Source organism: Ustilaginoidea virens, chromosome 3 (genome assembly GCF_000687475.1).
Source record: "Ustilaginoidea virens chromosome 3, complete sequence".
Lineage (NCBI taxonomy): Eukaryota > Fungi > Ascomycota > Sordariomycetes > Hypocreales > Clavicipitaceae > Ustilaginoidea > Ustilaginoidea virens.
In genome coordinates, this window is record NC_057318.1 from 5,412,477 (window position 1) to 5,430,011 (window position 17,535).

Sequence of the window (17,535 nt, forward strand, 5' to 3'; positions counted from 1 at the left end):
CTCCTGCCTTAGGTTCCTGGTACTTGTTCCTTGCTGGGCACTTGTCAGCAACTGCCTGCCTGGCACTGGCAGTGACCGGGGTGGGGGAGGGGGGCACAGCCGCCATCCGACACAGAGGACCACCTGGTACGTACCCGCAGTGCCCCTTTGCTTCCGGCACTAATGACTTCGACTTACCACATTGATGCCTTCTAAAGTCTGGTTCAATTGTTTCTCGGCCCAGGCCAGATTCCAGCGCGGGTTTGTCGCTGCTTTTGCTGTCAAGTCAACAGTTGCATCGTGCAAGCTTTCCTGCTGGTCTGCGTCCCCATTGTAGAGCCAACCAAGTGAGCCCACCGACCGCGCCTTTTTGTGCCGTCTGGTCTGGTCTGGTCTGGTCTGGTCTGGTCTGGTGTCAGCAGCACGGCTCAGCAGCACGGCTCGGCAGCACGGCTCGGCAGCACCGCCCTGCAGCACAGCACCAGACGGCTTCCCCTCCCCTCCCCTTCCCTCCCTGCCTCCCTCAAGCTCCCTTCTCATCCTTTTTCCTCCCACCCCTTTCCTGCGACCAGTTCCTACAACCAACCTCCTGAACCTGGCCCCTTCTCCTCCTCCCCTATTCACTCCTCTTTCACGTCCATCCTCGAATTCTGCGGCGGATCCGCGAGGCAGTCAAGGCCCCGGTCCCGATCAGAACGCCCCCCCATTTCCCAGCAGGAGTGACCTGGTGCGTGCGTGAGAGCGAGCGAGCGAGCGAGCTGCGCGCTGGGCGTTGGGCGTTGGCTTGCTGCGTTGGGTCAAACTAGACCAGACCAGACCAGACTGACTGCTGCTGCGTGCTGCCGAGAGTGCTGCGTGCTGCGTGCTGAGCGCTGCCGCTGCCGCTGCCGCGTGCGTGCGTGTGCTGGCGGCTGCGCTTTCGCTTGCTTGGCCTCAGCCGGACAAAGGTTCAGCAGCTTCCAGCTTCCAGCTTGTCCTACCAGACAAATTTCCCACGCCCATTCAGTCCACTAGTTTCTAGCTTGAGCTCTTCATGTCCCTTCATGTCCCACCGCCACCGGCACTTTCGTCCTCGAGTCGTCACATATTGCTCCGCTTGTTTCCAGCGCGCGCCGCCATCTTTCTTTTTTTTTTTTTCTTCCTTTTTTTCCCTTTTTTTTTTTTTTTTTTTTAAAAACACCAACAAGACTTGGCACCCCCGGACCCGACCAACCATCAGCCTAAGCTTTGCATTCGCTTCAACATTGTCGCTCGTTCTCCCGTCTCGGATTCCACGCCCCCCGAGTCTCATCGTGACCGTCGCTCAACACCCTCCTCCCGACGCCTCAGCTGTCGACCGCTCAGTCCTTGTTGGGCGTTTTGCTGTCCCGCCTCTGCACGCCCCCTTGGGTCCTCCAATCTCAGCCCTCTGGCCCTTTCCTGCCAAAGCTCTAGCTCGACGGACGGGTCCACCTGACAGCGGTTGCGATAGCACGTACGCCTCTCCCGAACTCACATCATCACATCACGAAATCCACGCATCACATCGTCCCGTTCGGCGCCTTGTCGACCAAGGAGCTGTCTCTCCCGTCCTGCTCAAGTCGCGTCACAAGGTGACCGGGGCTATCCTAACAGCCCGATCACTGCAACGCTACTGGCCATTTCGACCGCGAGCAAGCTCACTGCTTCCATTGGGGGCCACAACACAACCATGGCACCCATTCAACCCCGTCTCAAGGTCCTATCAGGTATGTTGTCCCACCTCCCCGTTTTAAGCTGTGCCCTGTCGCTGCACTCCTGCACCTCGACTCGTCCCTGTTTGTTGGCGCCTGAATATGCTGCCTGCCACGCTGCCGTCCCGTTGATTTTTTGACTTGCTTGCACCGCTTCCCATACCTTTGGCCCTGTCGTTGTTGGCCTTTTCCCCATGCCTTTTTTGTCACCGCCCCCCAAATCCCTTCCTGTCAACGGATCTTGGTATTATTCCTCAATCGACCGAGGCTGTGGGCGCGGTGTTTTTTCCCGCTCTCCCACTCTCGAGATGGTTGACGACTCGCTAATGAGTATTTGCTCAGTTGGCGGCAATCCCGTCTCTGCCTTTCTATCGTGGAGGCTTCAGGCCACCAACGCTTGCGACGTAACATTGGTTTGGAAATCGGGATATGAGCATGTCGCTCAATACGGCATCTCCTTCAAGTGAGTCCCCGCCCGAGGATCGGCTTTTTTTTTTTTTGGGTCAAGAGTGCAAGGCGAAACAGGCACCTGACTGCAACTAGATCACCAGTTTTTGGTAATGAACGGTTCAAACCTCGCCATGGTAAGTGATGTAACCGATCCAACATGCCCGTGCGCTGCTACCAGGGGCTGACGTCCTTTTTTTCTTTTTTTCCTTTTCTTTTTTCTCTTTTTTGTTTTTACAATGCAGTTGTCCGGAATCCCGAAGACGCCGCTCATGCCCGAGACGGCGCATTCGATTACGTCGTTTTGTGCGTCAAAGCACTACCTGACGTCTACGATCTTGCCGCGGTCATCGACTCCGTTGTCACCCCTCAACACACTTGCATCCTCGTAAACACAACCCACACATTAGGCGTCGAATCTGCTCTGGAAGAGCGGTTCCCGACAAACGTCGTACTGTCACTTGTCTCGGGAGCCGAGCTCACACAACTTGGCCAAAGCGAATTCGAACACAAAGGCTCAACGGAGATTTGGGTTGGTCCCGCCAATAGAAACGGGAGCATTCCCCAAACTATTCAGGAAGACATGGCCCAAGCTTTAGCAATGACCCTAAGTACAGGCCAGGTGGACTGCAAGGTTTCCTCGAACATTCGCCAACAGCAATATGAACGAGTGATAGGGTGAGCTGCTCCCTGTCGGAAGATGTCACCTCGCTTTAGGACAGCATTTCTGACTCCCTTGCTGCAGGCCTATTGCTTTCCACCCCGTCTCGGTCCTCTTCGAGACGCCGAACCACGCAGCTTTGTTCGAAAAAGTGGGGGTTCGGGACATGATATCAGGTGTCATTGACGAGCTGCTGCGTCTTGCAGATGCCAATGGCTGCAAACTTGACCCAGACTTCAAGCAGCGGACGATGGACGACATGACGAAACCGGATCTGCCAGAGAGCATCATGTGGCAGGATTACCTTGCGAGACGTCCGATGGAAATCGAGACATATCTCGGTTCGCCCATCAAGTTGGCACGCGAAACCCGGGTCCCTGTTCCTCGCATAGAGACGTTGTACGCCGTATTGCACCACCTCAACGCTGTCAATCGCTCCAAGCCTAAGCCTAGCGAAGTCCTGCCGTCCAACACCATGCCGCCGAGCTCTCCCGTCTCAACACCGCAGCCTCGCGCCCAATCCCAAGCGGCCCACCGTCCCATGCCGAGCGGCATGCCGAATGGAAATGGCATGGGCCCTCGACAACCTCGACCCCGGAACTCGTCAAACTTTGGACCTCCTGCCCTGCGGCGGCCTCCCCAACAAATGAACGGTGGGCAGCCAAACGGCTACCCTCGTCCCCCGCCATCTGTCAATGGAGGGTCAAGGGCTCCCTCTCGCCGGGGCTCGATGGACGGCAATGATTTGGAGGAGTTTTCGCATCTCGTGCTGTACGATGATATTCCCGAGGGCCCGGAACCATCGTATGGCGGCGAGTCAGACATTGGCTTGCGTGAGAGGGAGCTGCAGCTCCGCCAGCGAGAGCTCGCTTTGCGAGAGCAAGAGATGAGAATGAGGCGCGCTCCTCCTCCACCCGGACTTAGGCGTGGCCCTCATCCTCATCCTATGCGGGGCAGTCAGCAAGTTTTTGACGACGACGACGACGACGACGACGGTTTCTTCGATCCCATGGCAGCCGGTGGGACGCCAGCCATCAATCCGGATAACTTGGACATGATGAGCGTAACGTCGAGAAAGAACCGCAAGGTGTCTGCCCCATCTGCGTCCCAGTTTCGACGAAATCCAGAAAGCGACGGCCCTCCGCCATCCCGAGGAAGCAGGTTCCGGCCGAACTTTGGACGAAACCGCGGTAGCCAAGTTGCTCATCTGCCTGCCATGAACGACAACATCCTAGACGACCCGATGCTCGCGTTCACGTCCAATCGCTACGGCAACGTTGACAGGGGCGCAATGGGGGGCAGTTCTCGCGCAAACTCACTGACAGCTTCAAGGTTGGATGACGGCCTGTACGGACCGGGGCATGGTGGCCCACCACCGGCGATGAATGGCGCGTACCCGCGTCGGGCCAGCCAATCGCCTGGCAATCCTTACGGCCCGCCGGTGCGAGGAGGCCGTCCCTCGCCTCCAAACGGCTACGCGCCCTCGATGAATGGCCGTCCCTCGCCGCCAGACGGCGTTCGTCAACCCGTCCCTCGCTACCCGCCCGGCCAAGGTAACTCGGTTGCCGCTCAGCAGGTAGAGCAGCATGTTGGGGTGAGCGCCCTCCATCCACCGAAGCCTAGAAACGTTCGTAGTCTGACTGGTAGTGCGAGCGCCAGCGTGGGCAGTGGTGAAGTCGACTCGGAGCGGTCTGCGCACAGCAGTCAAAGCAGTTTTCAAAACGCAGCCTCGATTGGCGTCCGTTGAGAGATGGGGCCCAATGAACTGAACCAGAGCTGTCGTTTGGCAATGACGGTCGCTGTCTCTCCCTCTCCCTCTCTCTCTCTCTCTGTCTCTCTCTCTTTTTTTTTTTTTCTTCTTCCAATTTCCTCATCTCGCTACTCTACTCGACCTTGGGGCCCCCGCGACTTCTCGAACAAGCGATTTTTGACTTTCGGGATTGATGGAAATGGGAATCCATCAAACCAACAACCTCTGCGCATTTGTTTTCTGCTCACCGTAATAACATCATGGCCAAGACATGACCGCTACACGGTTACTGTTCTTGCTTTACATATCACATGGGCAATGGGCCAAACGAAGAAGATGATACGAAACAATTGTTAACAGTTAATTCGGACTATTATGGAACGCTGGCATCTTGACAGCTGCTTCGAACGGGCTCATTTTGAGTCAAGTACATAAGCGTGGAATTGTCTTGAGTCGAACACACGAGGCTGGTGTAATTTGAAAAGCAGTATTGCATTGGGATCGGGCTTCCTTTTCCTCCTCTTTTTCCTTGGCCCATTCTTCGCGTCTGGCATATAATCACCGTATTCTATCTACCCTCTGGGCAATCCTCATCTTGGCGACAATCAGCATATCTTTTCGCATCAAGTCGGCACAGCAACGGGGAACATGACACCTGAGGAAGAGAAAGAGAAGAAGTCGAAACATTGGGGACGACCACGGAAGTTGGAACCAGCGATCTGTAGGGACTTTCTTGGAGACAAGACGGTTTGTTTGTGTAACCAGTTTTGCACCGGACCATCAGGGGCGCCAATAGGAAGCACACGAAATGACTTTTTTTTTTTTTTTTTTTCTTTTTTTTTTCCTTCCCCTTCTTCTTTGGTGCAATGACAGCTTCTTCAACTCGGAGGATAGCGGCGGGAAGAGAGCCCTGTTTCGCAGACGCAAGACGCAGACGCAGACGCAAGACGCAGATGCAGCGCGCAACACCCAACGCGCGAAACGCGCAAAACTCGTGGGAAACGGTGCATGGTGGTGCAGCGACATGTACAGTTTTTTTTTTTCCTTTTTTCTTTTTTTTCTTCCTTCTTTCTTATCTTTATTTTCCTCGGATGGGTTATGGGCTTAGTAATAACACAATTAGACGCTGGAAGGCATTGACGACGTGCTCTCCCTGTTCTTGTTTGCCTAGTCTTGATGGCGTGTGGGGATCTGATGGGCCGGGGGATGCTCTTTTTGCGTTGAACAAGAGGATCATGTCATGTTGAAGCACCAGAATAGCGACCAACTGGGCCAAGCATGAGGACGGACGGGAACTTGACGAGGGGGCGGGTGGAAAAGCCGGCCGGCCAAGTGGCACCGCACCGGTACGCGATGGGAAAAGGGGAAAGGAAAAAAGAAAAAAGGAAAAAACAAGAAAAAAACAAGAACAAGAGCAAGAGCAAGAGCCAGAGCAAGAACGAGAACAAGAACAAAACCCTGGAGGGCATCTCCAAGCGAGTTTGGGACGATTGAATAATAAAAATAAGCTGATGACGCGAGAAGCGCAAGAAGCGCAAGAAGCGCGTAAAACGCGTAAAGCATAGTAACATGGTACTTGAAGCACGTTCGTTGCACGTTGAAGCACATGAAGCAAGCACGTGGCATCAATCAGAGCAAACGTGCAAGTCTGCTGCCCCACACTTGCTGCACACTTGCTTCACGCTTGCTTCCTCGTCCTACCCTACAAGCCTGACATCCTGACAGCTTGGCAGCTTGGCAGCTTGACACCACCAACCCATCCCCCAGGAAATGGCAACCAAGAATCCGGGCGCCACCCAGAATCTCAACCGGCACAGCATCGCCCCCGGCGGCCACGCCGTCAAGAGCCGGCAGCTGGTGAGCCATCTGCCCGTTGCTCCAAGACGTTCCCCCCCCCGCACGATACGCCAACTGACAGCCGCACCCTCGCGCGGTTCCCACAGGCCCATCTGCAGGCGCAGCTTGCCCGGCTGTCGAACAACCTGTCCGACACGGAGAACCTGGTGCGCATGACGAGCGTGCAGGCGGAGGCCATGAGGGGACTGGGCAGCTGGCACGGCGGGCTGTAAGTGGCTTGGTGAGGGAGCGGTGAGGTTTTGACTGATCTGCTGGCAGGTTCATGGCGGCGAGCAAGGTGTTGGGGGAGGAGAGCGTGAGGGATGCTGCGAGGTGATGGGGGGCTGTGGGCTTGGCTTTCGGGGTTTGCGAGGGTGTGTTTCTCTTGATGTTCATGGGGGTGTTGTGGGTGTTGCTGCTCCGGCCTTGGAAGGGGGGGGCGCTCCTGGTCGGATTCCGCCTGGCAGAAATGGGGTTGAAAGAGGTGGTGGTGCGTATATCTTGAAGCGTTTGGCGGTCATGTTTTCTCACAAGCTCCGTGTCGTGTCTCGTTCGCTACATAACCTGAGGCTCAAAGGACGAGCTGGGAGGCAGGCAGGCAGGCAGGCATGTATGGCTGGCTGGCTGGCTGGCTGCTCGCGGGGGGACTCTTGGGACGGCCGCTGATGCTGATGGGGGGGGGGGGGGAGCTACTTTCGCCCGTCTCACTTCAGCGGCTTCTTGCTGCTCAGTCTCCGATCCATGCTGATTTGCCTGGGATTATATACACTGGCGACGGACCTACGAGTAGCCACGCAGCCCCGTCAACCACACAAGCATCAGCATCAAGTGAGAGAGGCCCAGATATGACTGAGGTTTGGTGCCAGCTCTTCCGAGTCAGTCAGTCAGTCTCTGGATAAACTTGAAGAAGAAAGAAAAAAAGACGTAGAAGACCGTCGAAAAAGCTGATGCAGATCCGATCCGCAGGACGCATGTCGTCGTATTCCTCATCCCGTCCCCCCTCGCCCCCCCCCCCCTTCACTCCCTCACTCCTTCTGCTGTGCGGATGCCTGGGCCTGGGCCTGGGCCTTGGGGCGAAGCGTGGCTCTTTTCTGCCGTGGCGCATCGACCGGGTATCGTCTGCGGTTGCCGCAGGTTTTGCACTCAACCACAAGCATGTCCGCCCACGGCTTACGGGCGCCCTTGCTCGCATTCTCGACCGTGGAGCGACAAGTCCTACCGGGCACCAACAAGGTGTCGCAGAGCTTGCAAACCGTCCTCTTGAGAGGCGGGCTCTGACGGATCTGCGCCTTGAGGGAAACGGATTTCATGGTGGTGATGGCCAGCCTGGACAGGTTTCCGAGGGCCTTGCGCTGACTGCCGTCGTTCGCAGCAGCAGGGTGAGCCTTGTCCGCTGGTGCTTGTCCCGCCGAGGCGGCATTTTCGAGAGCGTCCGCGTCCGCGCGACGGGACAGGTAAGTCGCCGCCTGGTAAAGATAGGAAGCTCTGGAATAGATGGCTCGGTTTTGGACTCCAGCATGCCCTTTCGCCTTGGCCATGTCTTCCACCCAGCGATGCCGCAAGTTTGCAGGAATGAAACCAAGGCAAGCAGAAGCAAGGAAAGAATCTGCCTAGGTACCTGCGCACCTACTTCCTGGTACCTAGGTTACCGTGCGCAGCGTCCCCCCACACGGTGGGAAACCTGGACATCACGTGGTCTCCCGGGCACGGACCAGCACCAGCGACAAGGCAGCCGTCTTTCTTCTCCCTTTGGCCAGGTGGACTCGGGCCAGCCTCACAACTTGGCATTGTTCCAGCACGTTTGGAGCCGACATCATCCTTCTATCGCGTCTTGCCTCCTTGTTCAACGTGATTGCCCGCGTTTGTCAGGCCGCTGGCGCTTGGAAACCGATCGAAAGCTTCTCCTTGGTGCTGTATCAGCGACCGCCTCAGCTATACCTACACATTTGGATTAGCTTTCGCACGCAGCAACAACGCCTTCTTTTTTTCTTTTTTTTTTTCTTCTTCTTGCCTTCCTCTCCCTCTCTCTTCCTGTCGCAGCAGCATAAACAACAAAAAAGTTTTGCGCATCCTGGGCAACGCCGTACGCCAAAATGTCTCACGAAGAAGATCTTATCGACTACTCCGATGAGGAGATTGGCGCCAACGAGACCGCCGCCGCCGGTTCCAACGGCAAGAAGGGCGAGCTCGCTGTGTCCAACGACGTCGACAAGAAAGGCAGCTATGTTGGTATCCATTCCACCGGTTTCCGCGACTTCCTCTTGAAGCCTGAGCTTCTTCGCGCCATTGGCGACTGTGGTTTCGAGCATCCATCGGAGGGTTAGTCCTGAAAGTCCTAATAATAATACCCTGAGTCATCAATCCCCTCCCTCCAACACCATCAAGCGTCCGTCCGTCCTCGCAACGAAAAACAATTGCGCACATGATGTTTCTCCCTTTCGAAGAAGGGTGTCACCACCTCATTCGGGATTTCCTTGTGATGTCTTTTTCTTCTTCTTCTTTTTTTTTTCCCCCTCTTCTTGACACGCCGACAAGCCGCTGGTTTCCTCGGATGGTTTCAGATGATCAGCACATGGCCCGTCCTGGAGACGAACGTGCGGATCTTCTGGGTGCAGGGATTCATCAAATGGGCTGTTCGCATTGAATGAAACCCAGACACGGCGAGAATTTGGCATGGAACTCAAGGCCGACACGCCTCTGCATCCCGATCCAAAAAAAAAAAAAAAAAGAAGAAGAAGAAGAAGAAGAAGAAAAAGAAAAAAAGACATCACGTCGATGACTTTGGTCAGCACAAGGACCTCTCATGCGAGGAGTTTGCGATGGCAAGCAACGGCTTGAACGTTCAAAAATCGACAATGATACGCTGCGCTCGATTCTCACCGTGGCAAATGTGGCAAATGTTTATCAAATCCCACATGTCGACTCTCTCTCTTCCTCTTTTCAGACGATGGATGGACGGACGGACGGACGGACTCACTCTTGACCCATGTGCATCTATCATTCGTTACCTCTTGAAGATACCAAAGATCTAACATCCGCTCGATCGGCAGTCCAACAAACCTGCATCCCCCAAGCTCTTCTTGGCGGTGACATCATCTGCCAGGCCAAGTCTGGTTTGGGCAAGACTGCTGTTTTCGTCCTCGCCACTCTGCAACAGGTTGAGCCTGTAAATGGAGAGGTTTCGGTTGTGGTCATGTGCCACACCAGAGAGCTGGCTTACCAGATTCGCGATGAGTACAACCGTTTCAGCAAATACATGCCCGACATCAAGACGGGCGTGTTTTACGGCGGTACTCCCATCAAGACAGATGTGGAGACCCTCAAGAACAAGGAAACCTGCCCTCACATCATAGTCGGTACTCCTGGTCGTCTCAAGGCACTTGTTCGCGACAAGGCCCTTCGCCTGGGCAGCGTTCGCATTTTTGTTTTGGACGAGTGCGACAAAATGCTGGATCAACCTGGTAAGCATTCCCCGCGTTTTCTCTCTCTCTTTTTCGTCTTTCTTCTCTTATATATATATATATATATATACATAGTCATACCAGGCAGGAATGAGAAGCACTAACTGTTTCAGACATGCGCACTGACGTTCAGGAGGTCTTCCGCGTGACTCCTACCCAGAAGCAGGTCATGATGTTCTCCGCTACGCTCTCTGATGCTATCAAGCCCATCTGCAGAAAGTTCATGCAGAACCCTACTGAGCACTATGTCGACGAGGACACCAAGCTCACCCTTCACGGTCTCCAGCAGTACTTTATCAAACTGCTGGAAAAGGAGAAGAACAGAAAACTCAATGAGCTTCTGGACGACCTTCAGTTCAACCAGGTCATCATTTTCGTCAGGAGCACGGCTCGTGCGACAGAACTGGACAAGCTGTTGCGCGAGTGCAACTTTCCCTCCATTGCCGTACACTCCGGTGTTAGCCAGGAGGAACGGTAAGCGACCTTTGGCGTTTGATTCCTGCCGACGCGTTGACGGGGAACGGAACTAACCTCCTTGCAGTATCAAACGTTACAAGGAGTTCAAGGAGTTCAAGAAGAGAATCTGCGTGGCTACGGACGTTTTTGGTCGCGGCATTGATATTGAGCGCATCAACCTGGCCATTAACTACGATCTCCCTGCCGATGCCGACTCATATCTCCACCGTGTAGGTCGCGCTGGACGTTTCGGTACCAAGGGTCTGGCCATTTCGTTTGTCAGCTCGGACCAGGATCAGGAGGTTCTCAGGGAGATTGAAAAGCGGTTTGAAGTTGCGCTGCCGTAAGTATCCCTGGCCGTGATTTTTTTTTTTTTTTTGTTTAAACGGTTGTTGCATGGACTAATCACGGGTATAGTGAGTTCCCCAAGGAGGGTGTTGATGCCAGCACCTACATGGCTTCTTAAAGTGGGCTTGGGAGTCGAGACGGGCGTCCAGAACATTGACGAGGGCTTGGCTGAACTGGGGGAAATGACAATGTAAAGGCGAGGACGGTTCAGAGACAAACGTCTTCCTCCATCAAGGCGCATGGGGCAAAAACGGACGTAATGTGTGTGTGATTTCGAGTTACCTTGTATTCAATGGGATTGACAATTAAAAAAAAAACCACGCCCTGGGCCCCAAGGTGGGCCGTGGTGAGCGAGAGGAAATAAAGGCATCGCCGGCAACAACCGCTGGTTTCGTGTATGGCTATGGTGAGGTTGTGCTTGCTGGGCAATTGGTGATAATCTATTGCGGGCGTGTTCCTCGAGACGTTGGGGGGGGGGATTGTCGACGTCTCCGGACTTGTGAACTTGTGGTGAGGGAATTTCTGGCGGTCCGACCAGACACCTGTCTGTTGGTTTGTCCTCCCTTGCCCCAAGGAGTCTGGTCTGGCTTGTTGCCTGCCAAATGTTGAGCGAGGCTGGGTGAGTCACATTGAGGGAGATGCGGCGGGCCGGAGAGACCAGCACCGCAGTTGACAGTCCGCCACACTCCGCCACCAGACCGAGGCAGTGCCAGGCCAGACCGCTTGGGATCTCACCATCCCCGTACGGAAATTTGGACGAGGGGAGACTTTGGTATGGATAAGAGCCGTCACGCTGTAAAAGTCCCGGTTTTTTTTTTGGGCGCTTTTTTTTTTCTTTCTTTTTTTTTTCCTTTTCTTTTTTTTTTTTTTGCGTACTTGCAGTTCCCGGCAGACAAACAGCGTTGTTTAGGCTGAAGCAAACTTAACCACCTCATGATGGCCTCTGGCATGCCTGAGGCTCCCAACGAAAGTCGGCCCCTGCAAGCATTGACAATATCTCTTTCTGGACTAGTCAGCACGGAGCGCTTGTACTGAGTACTTACTCCCAGTGGCAATGTCGTCCCCGAGCAACCCAAGAACCATACCCCAGAGTCCGTTGGCTTGTTTCGCGTGGGTTTTGATAGCGCCAGACGCAGATAAGCAACTCTGATTGACTAGTTGTACATCTTCAACAAGGTTGTTCTCAAGCCAGCAGGTACAGAGTGAGACGAACGTGGAAGAACAAATGATGCGCATCAAAAAGACGACTGGAGCCTGGAGCCTGGAGCCTGCTTGCTACCTTGCACGCTTGGGCCAAGACGCTGGCCAGCCCTTTGGGGGATAAACCTCGGCTGGTTCAACTTCTGGTCAAGGTACGAGTACATTTGCGGCCCCTGGCACAGGAATACGGCGGTCGCCTGTCTCGACGGCATGGCCGTCAACACGAGGTCCAATCATCGATCGCCAAAATCGAGCTGGGCTTTTGCATGCACGCCAAGATTGGTAATATGTGGCGGGGGCACAGTCACCGTTGATGCCTGGCCGCGCAGGCATCAATGATGCAAAGGGGAGGGGGGAATGCACACAGGTCGTACTCCCGTACCTGCTACCCCCCCCCATTCCAGAGTTCTGAGTCATTCCGGTGTCAGGAACCTTGGGGGCTTATGGTGCTAGTAAGCTTGGAACTTCGTCAGGTACTTGGTACCCGGAACCTGTTCTGCGCGTGCAAGCATGCCTCATTGGCCAGGTCCAGTCTCACCCTACCAAGAGCTGGAGACCCTCCCTTCGCCGCAGTCTCCCCCCCTCTCCTTGTGCCGTGGAGCGACCGAGAACTGGAGGTCGTTCAAAAACCTCGACGACTTCTCGCGGCCTCTCCGTCTTTCCCACATCGAACCCCAACGTCAAGATGAAGTTCGATTACGCCCTGTAAACGTACCAGCGACTCTTCGCAGTCTGCTCTGGTCTCTCTCCACTCCACGGCGCACTATTACTCTGGGTTTTCCGGATTTTCACGTCCCCTTTGTTGGCTCTTTTTTTTTTTTTTTTTTTTTTTTTTTTTTTTTCTCCGGGTTGTTGTTGTTGTTTCTCATCCTCTTTGTCGGCAACGCAACGCTTCCCACGGATTCGCCCTCCACCGTCTCATCCTCTTTCTGTCCTTCTTCCTCGTCGCGGCGACATTTACTTGTACCCTGCGGCAAATCCTCGAGGACGAAACACGAGACGACGACGTCTTTAATCATCTAGCAGTGTACAGCACAAACATCGCACACACGGCGCACACGCCCCCTTACTCATTGCACCGAGTTCGCCGCCCTCATCACCTTGCTGTCATTCGATCCCATCATTGCACCCTGTCAGCTTTTCTCAGCTTTTCTTCCCGGGTTTTTTTTTTTTTTTTCTCGCCACTTCTCTTGGCCGAGGCGCTGCTCTCGTTCTGTTTCCCATTCGGGACTGGAGGCTTAGGCTCCAAGACTTCAGGCTTCTTGAGCCACTTCGAACCCGCGGCCCACGCCTGCTGCTAGTCACGACCTCCACAGCCTCGCCGCTCCGAAGTCGCCAGCTGGCTCCCACCTGGTCCGCGCGGCAACACTCGGTCGCCACCTCGCCCCACCCCAACCAACCAATTCACGCTCGACGAGTCACAACCACTCACCCCATACCCACACCACCCATCGCCACCAAGGCTGTGATTTTCTTCCCTCTTGACGCCTCGCCTCGTCAGGCTACGTTGACAAGAGTCATATCACCGACCGCGTCCTGACCGCGTCCTCATATACTTCGCCCACCCAGCTGCACTCACACACGCACACACACACACACACAGAGCCCGTATCCCCCCTGGTTCCTGCATCTCGTCCACGTCTGCCGCTAGCCAAAGAAAAGTCCGCGACACGACTTTACGTTACCAGCTGGACGGGTCGAGTGCATCACCTGCGGGAAGGGTTTTTCTTCGTCTTCGGCTCGCCACATCCGGATCGCATCTCCCCACTCCCTTTCACCTTCGGCCTCCCAACCCACCGATGGTAGTCATCGTTTAGAAAGGACTACTGTCACCCTGAGCACCGAGTCGCTTGTGAAACGTTTGTCGCAATGCCTCTTGCAAGCCATATTCTTACCACTCCAGTCGCCGTCTCTGCTTCGCCCACCGGTCTGATCCTCGTGGTAAAGTTGGCTATTCGCGCTCTTGTCTAAAGCGCTTTTCCTTCCCACGCCGGATCATAGCTTCCGACTGACAGTCAGTAATGCTGTTTGCTTGGAGCTAACTCACTTGACACGGTATCTCCTTGTACCACCGGTGACCCGAGCATCTCCGTCGGCTGGCTTAGCCTGACGGCGACTGGAACCTGAAACGACACTGGCTTGAGCATCGAATACTCAAGCCAGCGCGAAAAAATCTCCACCATTTTCTTTACTGCAAGATGCATCACGATGCCAACAGCTCGCCCGCCTTCCTTGCCTCCTCCGCCACTTCCACCACTTCTCAGTATGCTCCATATAACTCAGCTATAAGCCATGCGGCATCTGTTTCGACGGTCTCTCTGTGGTCCGATGCCGCTTCTCAGTCATCGGACGACACCATGTCAACGAGCACGTCTGACTCTGACTCATGCGATGCTTACTGTATCTCGAAGGAGGCTGCCACCACGGCTCAGAATGTCGTCAACTATCGGCGGGCTCGTCTGCACCACCGCGAGCTGGACGTTGTTCCCGCCGAGCTGCGCCGAAACCCTAGGCGCACCGCTCCTGGTTCCCACGGGAGCCGCGGAGGCTGCCCTCCTGCTTTGGTGCGACAGTCAGATCGCAAAGTAAACTTTGTCGACAGTCTGGTCGGTAGGTTGCGGCTGGTTTAGCCTCCCCCCTCCCCCCGCCCGCGTAGCTGCTGCGGCGTAAATGCTTACTCTTGTCCCGCTTGCAGATTCTTCCACTCAAATCGTCGAAGCGATTTGGCCCCTATCCTCGGCCGTGTGCCGCAACGAGCTCGGCAGCAAAGCTGTCTTGCCTCTGCGCACCTTCATCCAGGAGACCTTGCGCCGCTCCCGCACCAGCTACTCCACGCTCCAGGTCGCGTTGTATTATCTCATCCTCATTAAACCCCACGTTCCGAAACATAATTTTACCACAGAACAGCCAGAAGACCGTCACGGCGATCGTGCACTTCAGTGTGGGCGCCGCATGTTTCTTGCTGCACTGATCCTGGCCTCGAAATACCTTCAAGACCGAAACTACTCCGCCCGAGCCTGGAGCAAAATCTCGGGTCTCAACACCCAGGAAGTCAACCAGAATGAGATTGCCTTTCTCCTCGCGGTCAACTGGAAATTGCACATCACGGACGACGTGTTCCAGCGATGGTCCGAGATAGTGCTCAAGTACACTCCTCCAGCACCGCCGACCCCTGGCGTTGCTTCCCAGAACTATGCCCAGCAGTCTGCCGAATGGAGGCAGCTCATTCTGAAGCTTGAACCGGACCTGACCAACATCGAAGGCCTCTTGGTCCAATCCCCGCGCAGTGCCACAGGCAGTGATTTGTGCGCTCTCTCGCCTCGAAGCATCCTCAACCTTGCTCAAGAGCGTCGCCACGTGTCCACTGGTGAAGTCACGAGCTTCATGTCGGGGATGAAGCGGTATGGCGCACCGTCAGTTCTGGACACAGTCCCCAACCCCGTTGGAACCCCCGGCCGTCTGGCCCCCGCCCTAGGCCTTCTACCTACCCCTCGTCTTACCCCGCAGACCAGCGGATTTTGCACTCCTGCCGTGAGTGCCACATCCCAAATGTTCGGAAAAGGTAGTGCCATGGGCCTGGCGATGGGCCATGTAGGCACCGTCAGCGCTACCCATGCGTCTCTGGATCGCCATCCTTGCTCTGTTTCTAGCTCGCCACCGGGTACCTGCCCGGCTCGCCGATCTTCGCTCGCCACGTCCGTCTCAACGGCGTCGTCCCCCGAGTCAATGGTTTCAGATTCGTCTCGTTCATCCTCCATTTCCTCTGCCTCGAGCCTCGCTAGCGCGACCCTCTACAGCAACATGAGCCGCTGTAGTGTGCCGTCGCGATTTCGAGTGACGAAGCTTTGGAACGACAGGATGAGCCTGAAGCCGTCCGTTCCCTCGGTTCCTGAGGACTATGACGAGCAATGTATTTCCCTGTCTCCTGAGTCGTACATTGAGTCTGAAACCAACAACAAGCTCGAGGGTTTGACCATGGAAACGCCCTTGGCCAGACGCCGGTACCACCACCACCACCACCACCATCCCCACCACCGAGGCGAAGAAGCGACGCGGGACCCGGCATCCGATGCTGCCAGGGCTCTCCAGGACCTTCACAAGCATGACCTCTCGGGCGATTCAACGCCCACGGGTGTGAGCGGACGCAAGCGAGGCCGCACAGCGTCCGTCGACCATGGCCTGCAGGAAAACGTACGCGAGATACTGGCGGGCTGCTACGATTTTTCCCAAGAGTCATGGACCGATGACTTGATTCGTTCCCATGGCATCAGCTCAGGACACCACGCGCACCTGCCCACCCAGTCGGTCTCGGGGCGCACCGCCAAGCGAGTCTGTTGCTCGGCAGAGGCTGCTACCAGCTACCAAGCTGGCAGCGTTCACCCGGCCATCAGCCTCCGCGGGCGCGGAATATGGGACAGCATTCTTAACTGAGGACGCGTCTCAAGCAAGACTGTCCACAAAAGCACTGCCCATCTTATCCCGCATCCCGCGCATTGGGAAGGATACTGCATGGTGTGTCTTGGAGCAAGTCTTGTGCGTGTGTGTGTGCGAAGCGGACTCGAAAATCCGGTTTCGCCATGGCTTTCGCGCTGCAACATCATTCATTCACTTACACCCTAGCTTCTCTTTTTGATTGACTGTTGAGGGGATGGGAAGGGTGGCTCGGAAGGCCCGCAAGCCTGGCCGAGCTCACTGTCTGTCATCTCGTCGTTCTTTTGGAGCGTGTAGATGGTGTCCGTCGGGCATCCTCTTGTTTTCCTTTTTCGTCTCGTCTTTTCTTTTAACTTTGAAAAAAGCACAACCTTAATTTACCAACCATCATCATTTAGGTAACCCCCGAAGGCGTAGGGTAAGGGACGGGAGAGGCTCATGATTTCCTATGGTACTCGACGTCCTTTGTTTCAGTAGCGGGAAAGCGGCAGGATGGGGGCGACGGGCGTGGTTGGCAAAGCTGGGTTTGTACAATAGAAAGACTCGTGTACGTTGGCTGGCTTGACGGCTTATGGCGCTTGCTCCCTCGGACCCGCGGGTCCGTGGCTCATTCCGCGACGGACATGACAAGGGCCAGGCGGTCAGACGCTGCCTCAAGCCAGGGGGATACTGGCTAGGTACCTAAGGTAGCCCAATCTACATGAGTCAGCACCTGCGCACTGCTCCGTACCTAGGTACCTAGGTATGTATCTACCTCCTAGGCATCGCTCCCAAAGTGACATGAGTGAGTTGATGGTTTCCAACCGCCCTGCGTAGTCCCTGTGTAGTCCCCAGCGGTGATGATTCTGCCACGCGGGCCAGCGGGTTGCTCGAACCGCGTGACAGGTGGCCAGATGGGTCTGGGACTCGGCAAGCCCGCGCGGGGCCAGCCACGGGATGGATGGATGGATGCCTCACTCTGTGCTGGGGTGCTGGGGGCACACATCTATCTGCCCTTTTGATGGAAGCTGGGCCAGCGGCTTTGGTGAGTCATAGCCGGGGGGAGGGGGGCGTCGCGTACCTCGTTTTGTGATTAGTAGGTGGGAGGGGGGCTGTACGTTGTACATACTCGTTGCTACGGAAAACTACGGATACTACGGGAGTTGCTCATGCGCACACAGCCCGACTGGGACTAAGAACCTTATAGTCGAAAGAGTTCCCGAGACCGCCGTTCCAATGACTCAACACAGGTCTTGCGACGGCGGCGCGTGCACA

General features: G+C 55.5%; 5 protein-coding genes across 5 annotated transcripts; 4 read left to right on the forward strand and 1 right to left on the reverse strand.

Annotated features, from left to right (window-relative positions):
• Nucleotides 1-1,669: 1,669 nt before the first annotated feature.
• Nucleotides 1,670-4,546, forward strand: UV8b_04374 (uncharacterized protein; the record flags this gene model as incomplete). Its single annotated transcript, XM_043141872.1, has 5 exons — nt 1,670-1,706; nt 2,034-2,154; nt 2,235-2,275; nt 2,384-2,816; nt 2,884-4,546. 5 exons carry the CDS (start codon nt 1,670-1,672, stop codon nt 4,544-4,546), a joined length of 2,295 nt encoding a protein of 764 aa, XP_042997806.1.
• A 1,773-nt stretch (nt 4,547-6,319) lies between these two features.
• UV8b_04375 (uncharacterized protein) lies at nt 6,320-6,722 on the forward strand (the record flags this gene model as incomplete). Its single annotated transcript, XM_043141873.1, has 3 exons — nt 6,320-6,406; nt 6,493-6,614; nt 6,665-6,722. 3 exons carry the CDS (start codon nt 6,320-6,322, stop codon nt 6,720-6,722), a joined length of 267 nt encoding a protein of 88 aa, XP_042997807.1.
• A 688-nt stretch (nt 6,723-7,410) lies between these two features.
• UV8b_04376 (uncharacterized protein) lies at nt 7,411-7,923 on the reverse strand (the record flags this gene model as incomplete). The annotated part of the gene is made up of 1 exon (XM_043141874.1): nt 7,411-7,923. One exon carries the CDS (start codon nt 7,921-7,923, stop codon nt 7,411-7,413), a length of 513 nt encoding a protein of 170 aa, XP_042997808.1.
• Nucleotides 7,924-8,478: 555 nt separating this feature from the next.
• UV8b_04377 (uncharacterized protein) lies at nt 8,479-10,768 on the forward strand (the record flags this gene model as incomplete). The annotated part of the gene is made up of 5 exons (XM_043141875.1): nt 8,479-8,704; nt 9,436-9,846; nt 9,960-10,320; nt 10,388-10,645; nt 10,720-10,768. The coding sequence occupies 5 exons, from the start codon at nt 8,479-8,481 to the stop codon at nt 10,766-10,768; spliced, it is 1,305 nt and encodes a 434-aa protein (XP_042997809.1).
• Nucleotides 10,769-14,048: 3,280 nt separating this feature from the next.
• Nucleotides 14,049-16,281, forward strand: UV8b_04378 (uncharacterized protein; the record flags this gene model as incomplete). The annotated part of the gene is made up of 2 exons (XM_043141876.1): nt 14,049-14,460; nt 14,546-16,281. The coding sequence occupies 2 exons, from the start codon at nt 14,049-14,051 to the stop codon at nt 16,279-16,281; spliced, it is 2,148 nt and encodes a 715-aa protein (XP_042997810.1).
• Between the last annotated feature and the right edge of the window lie 1,254 nt (nt 16,282-17,535).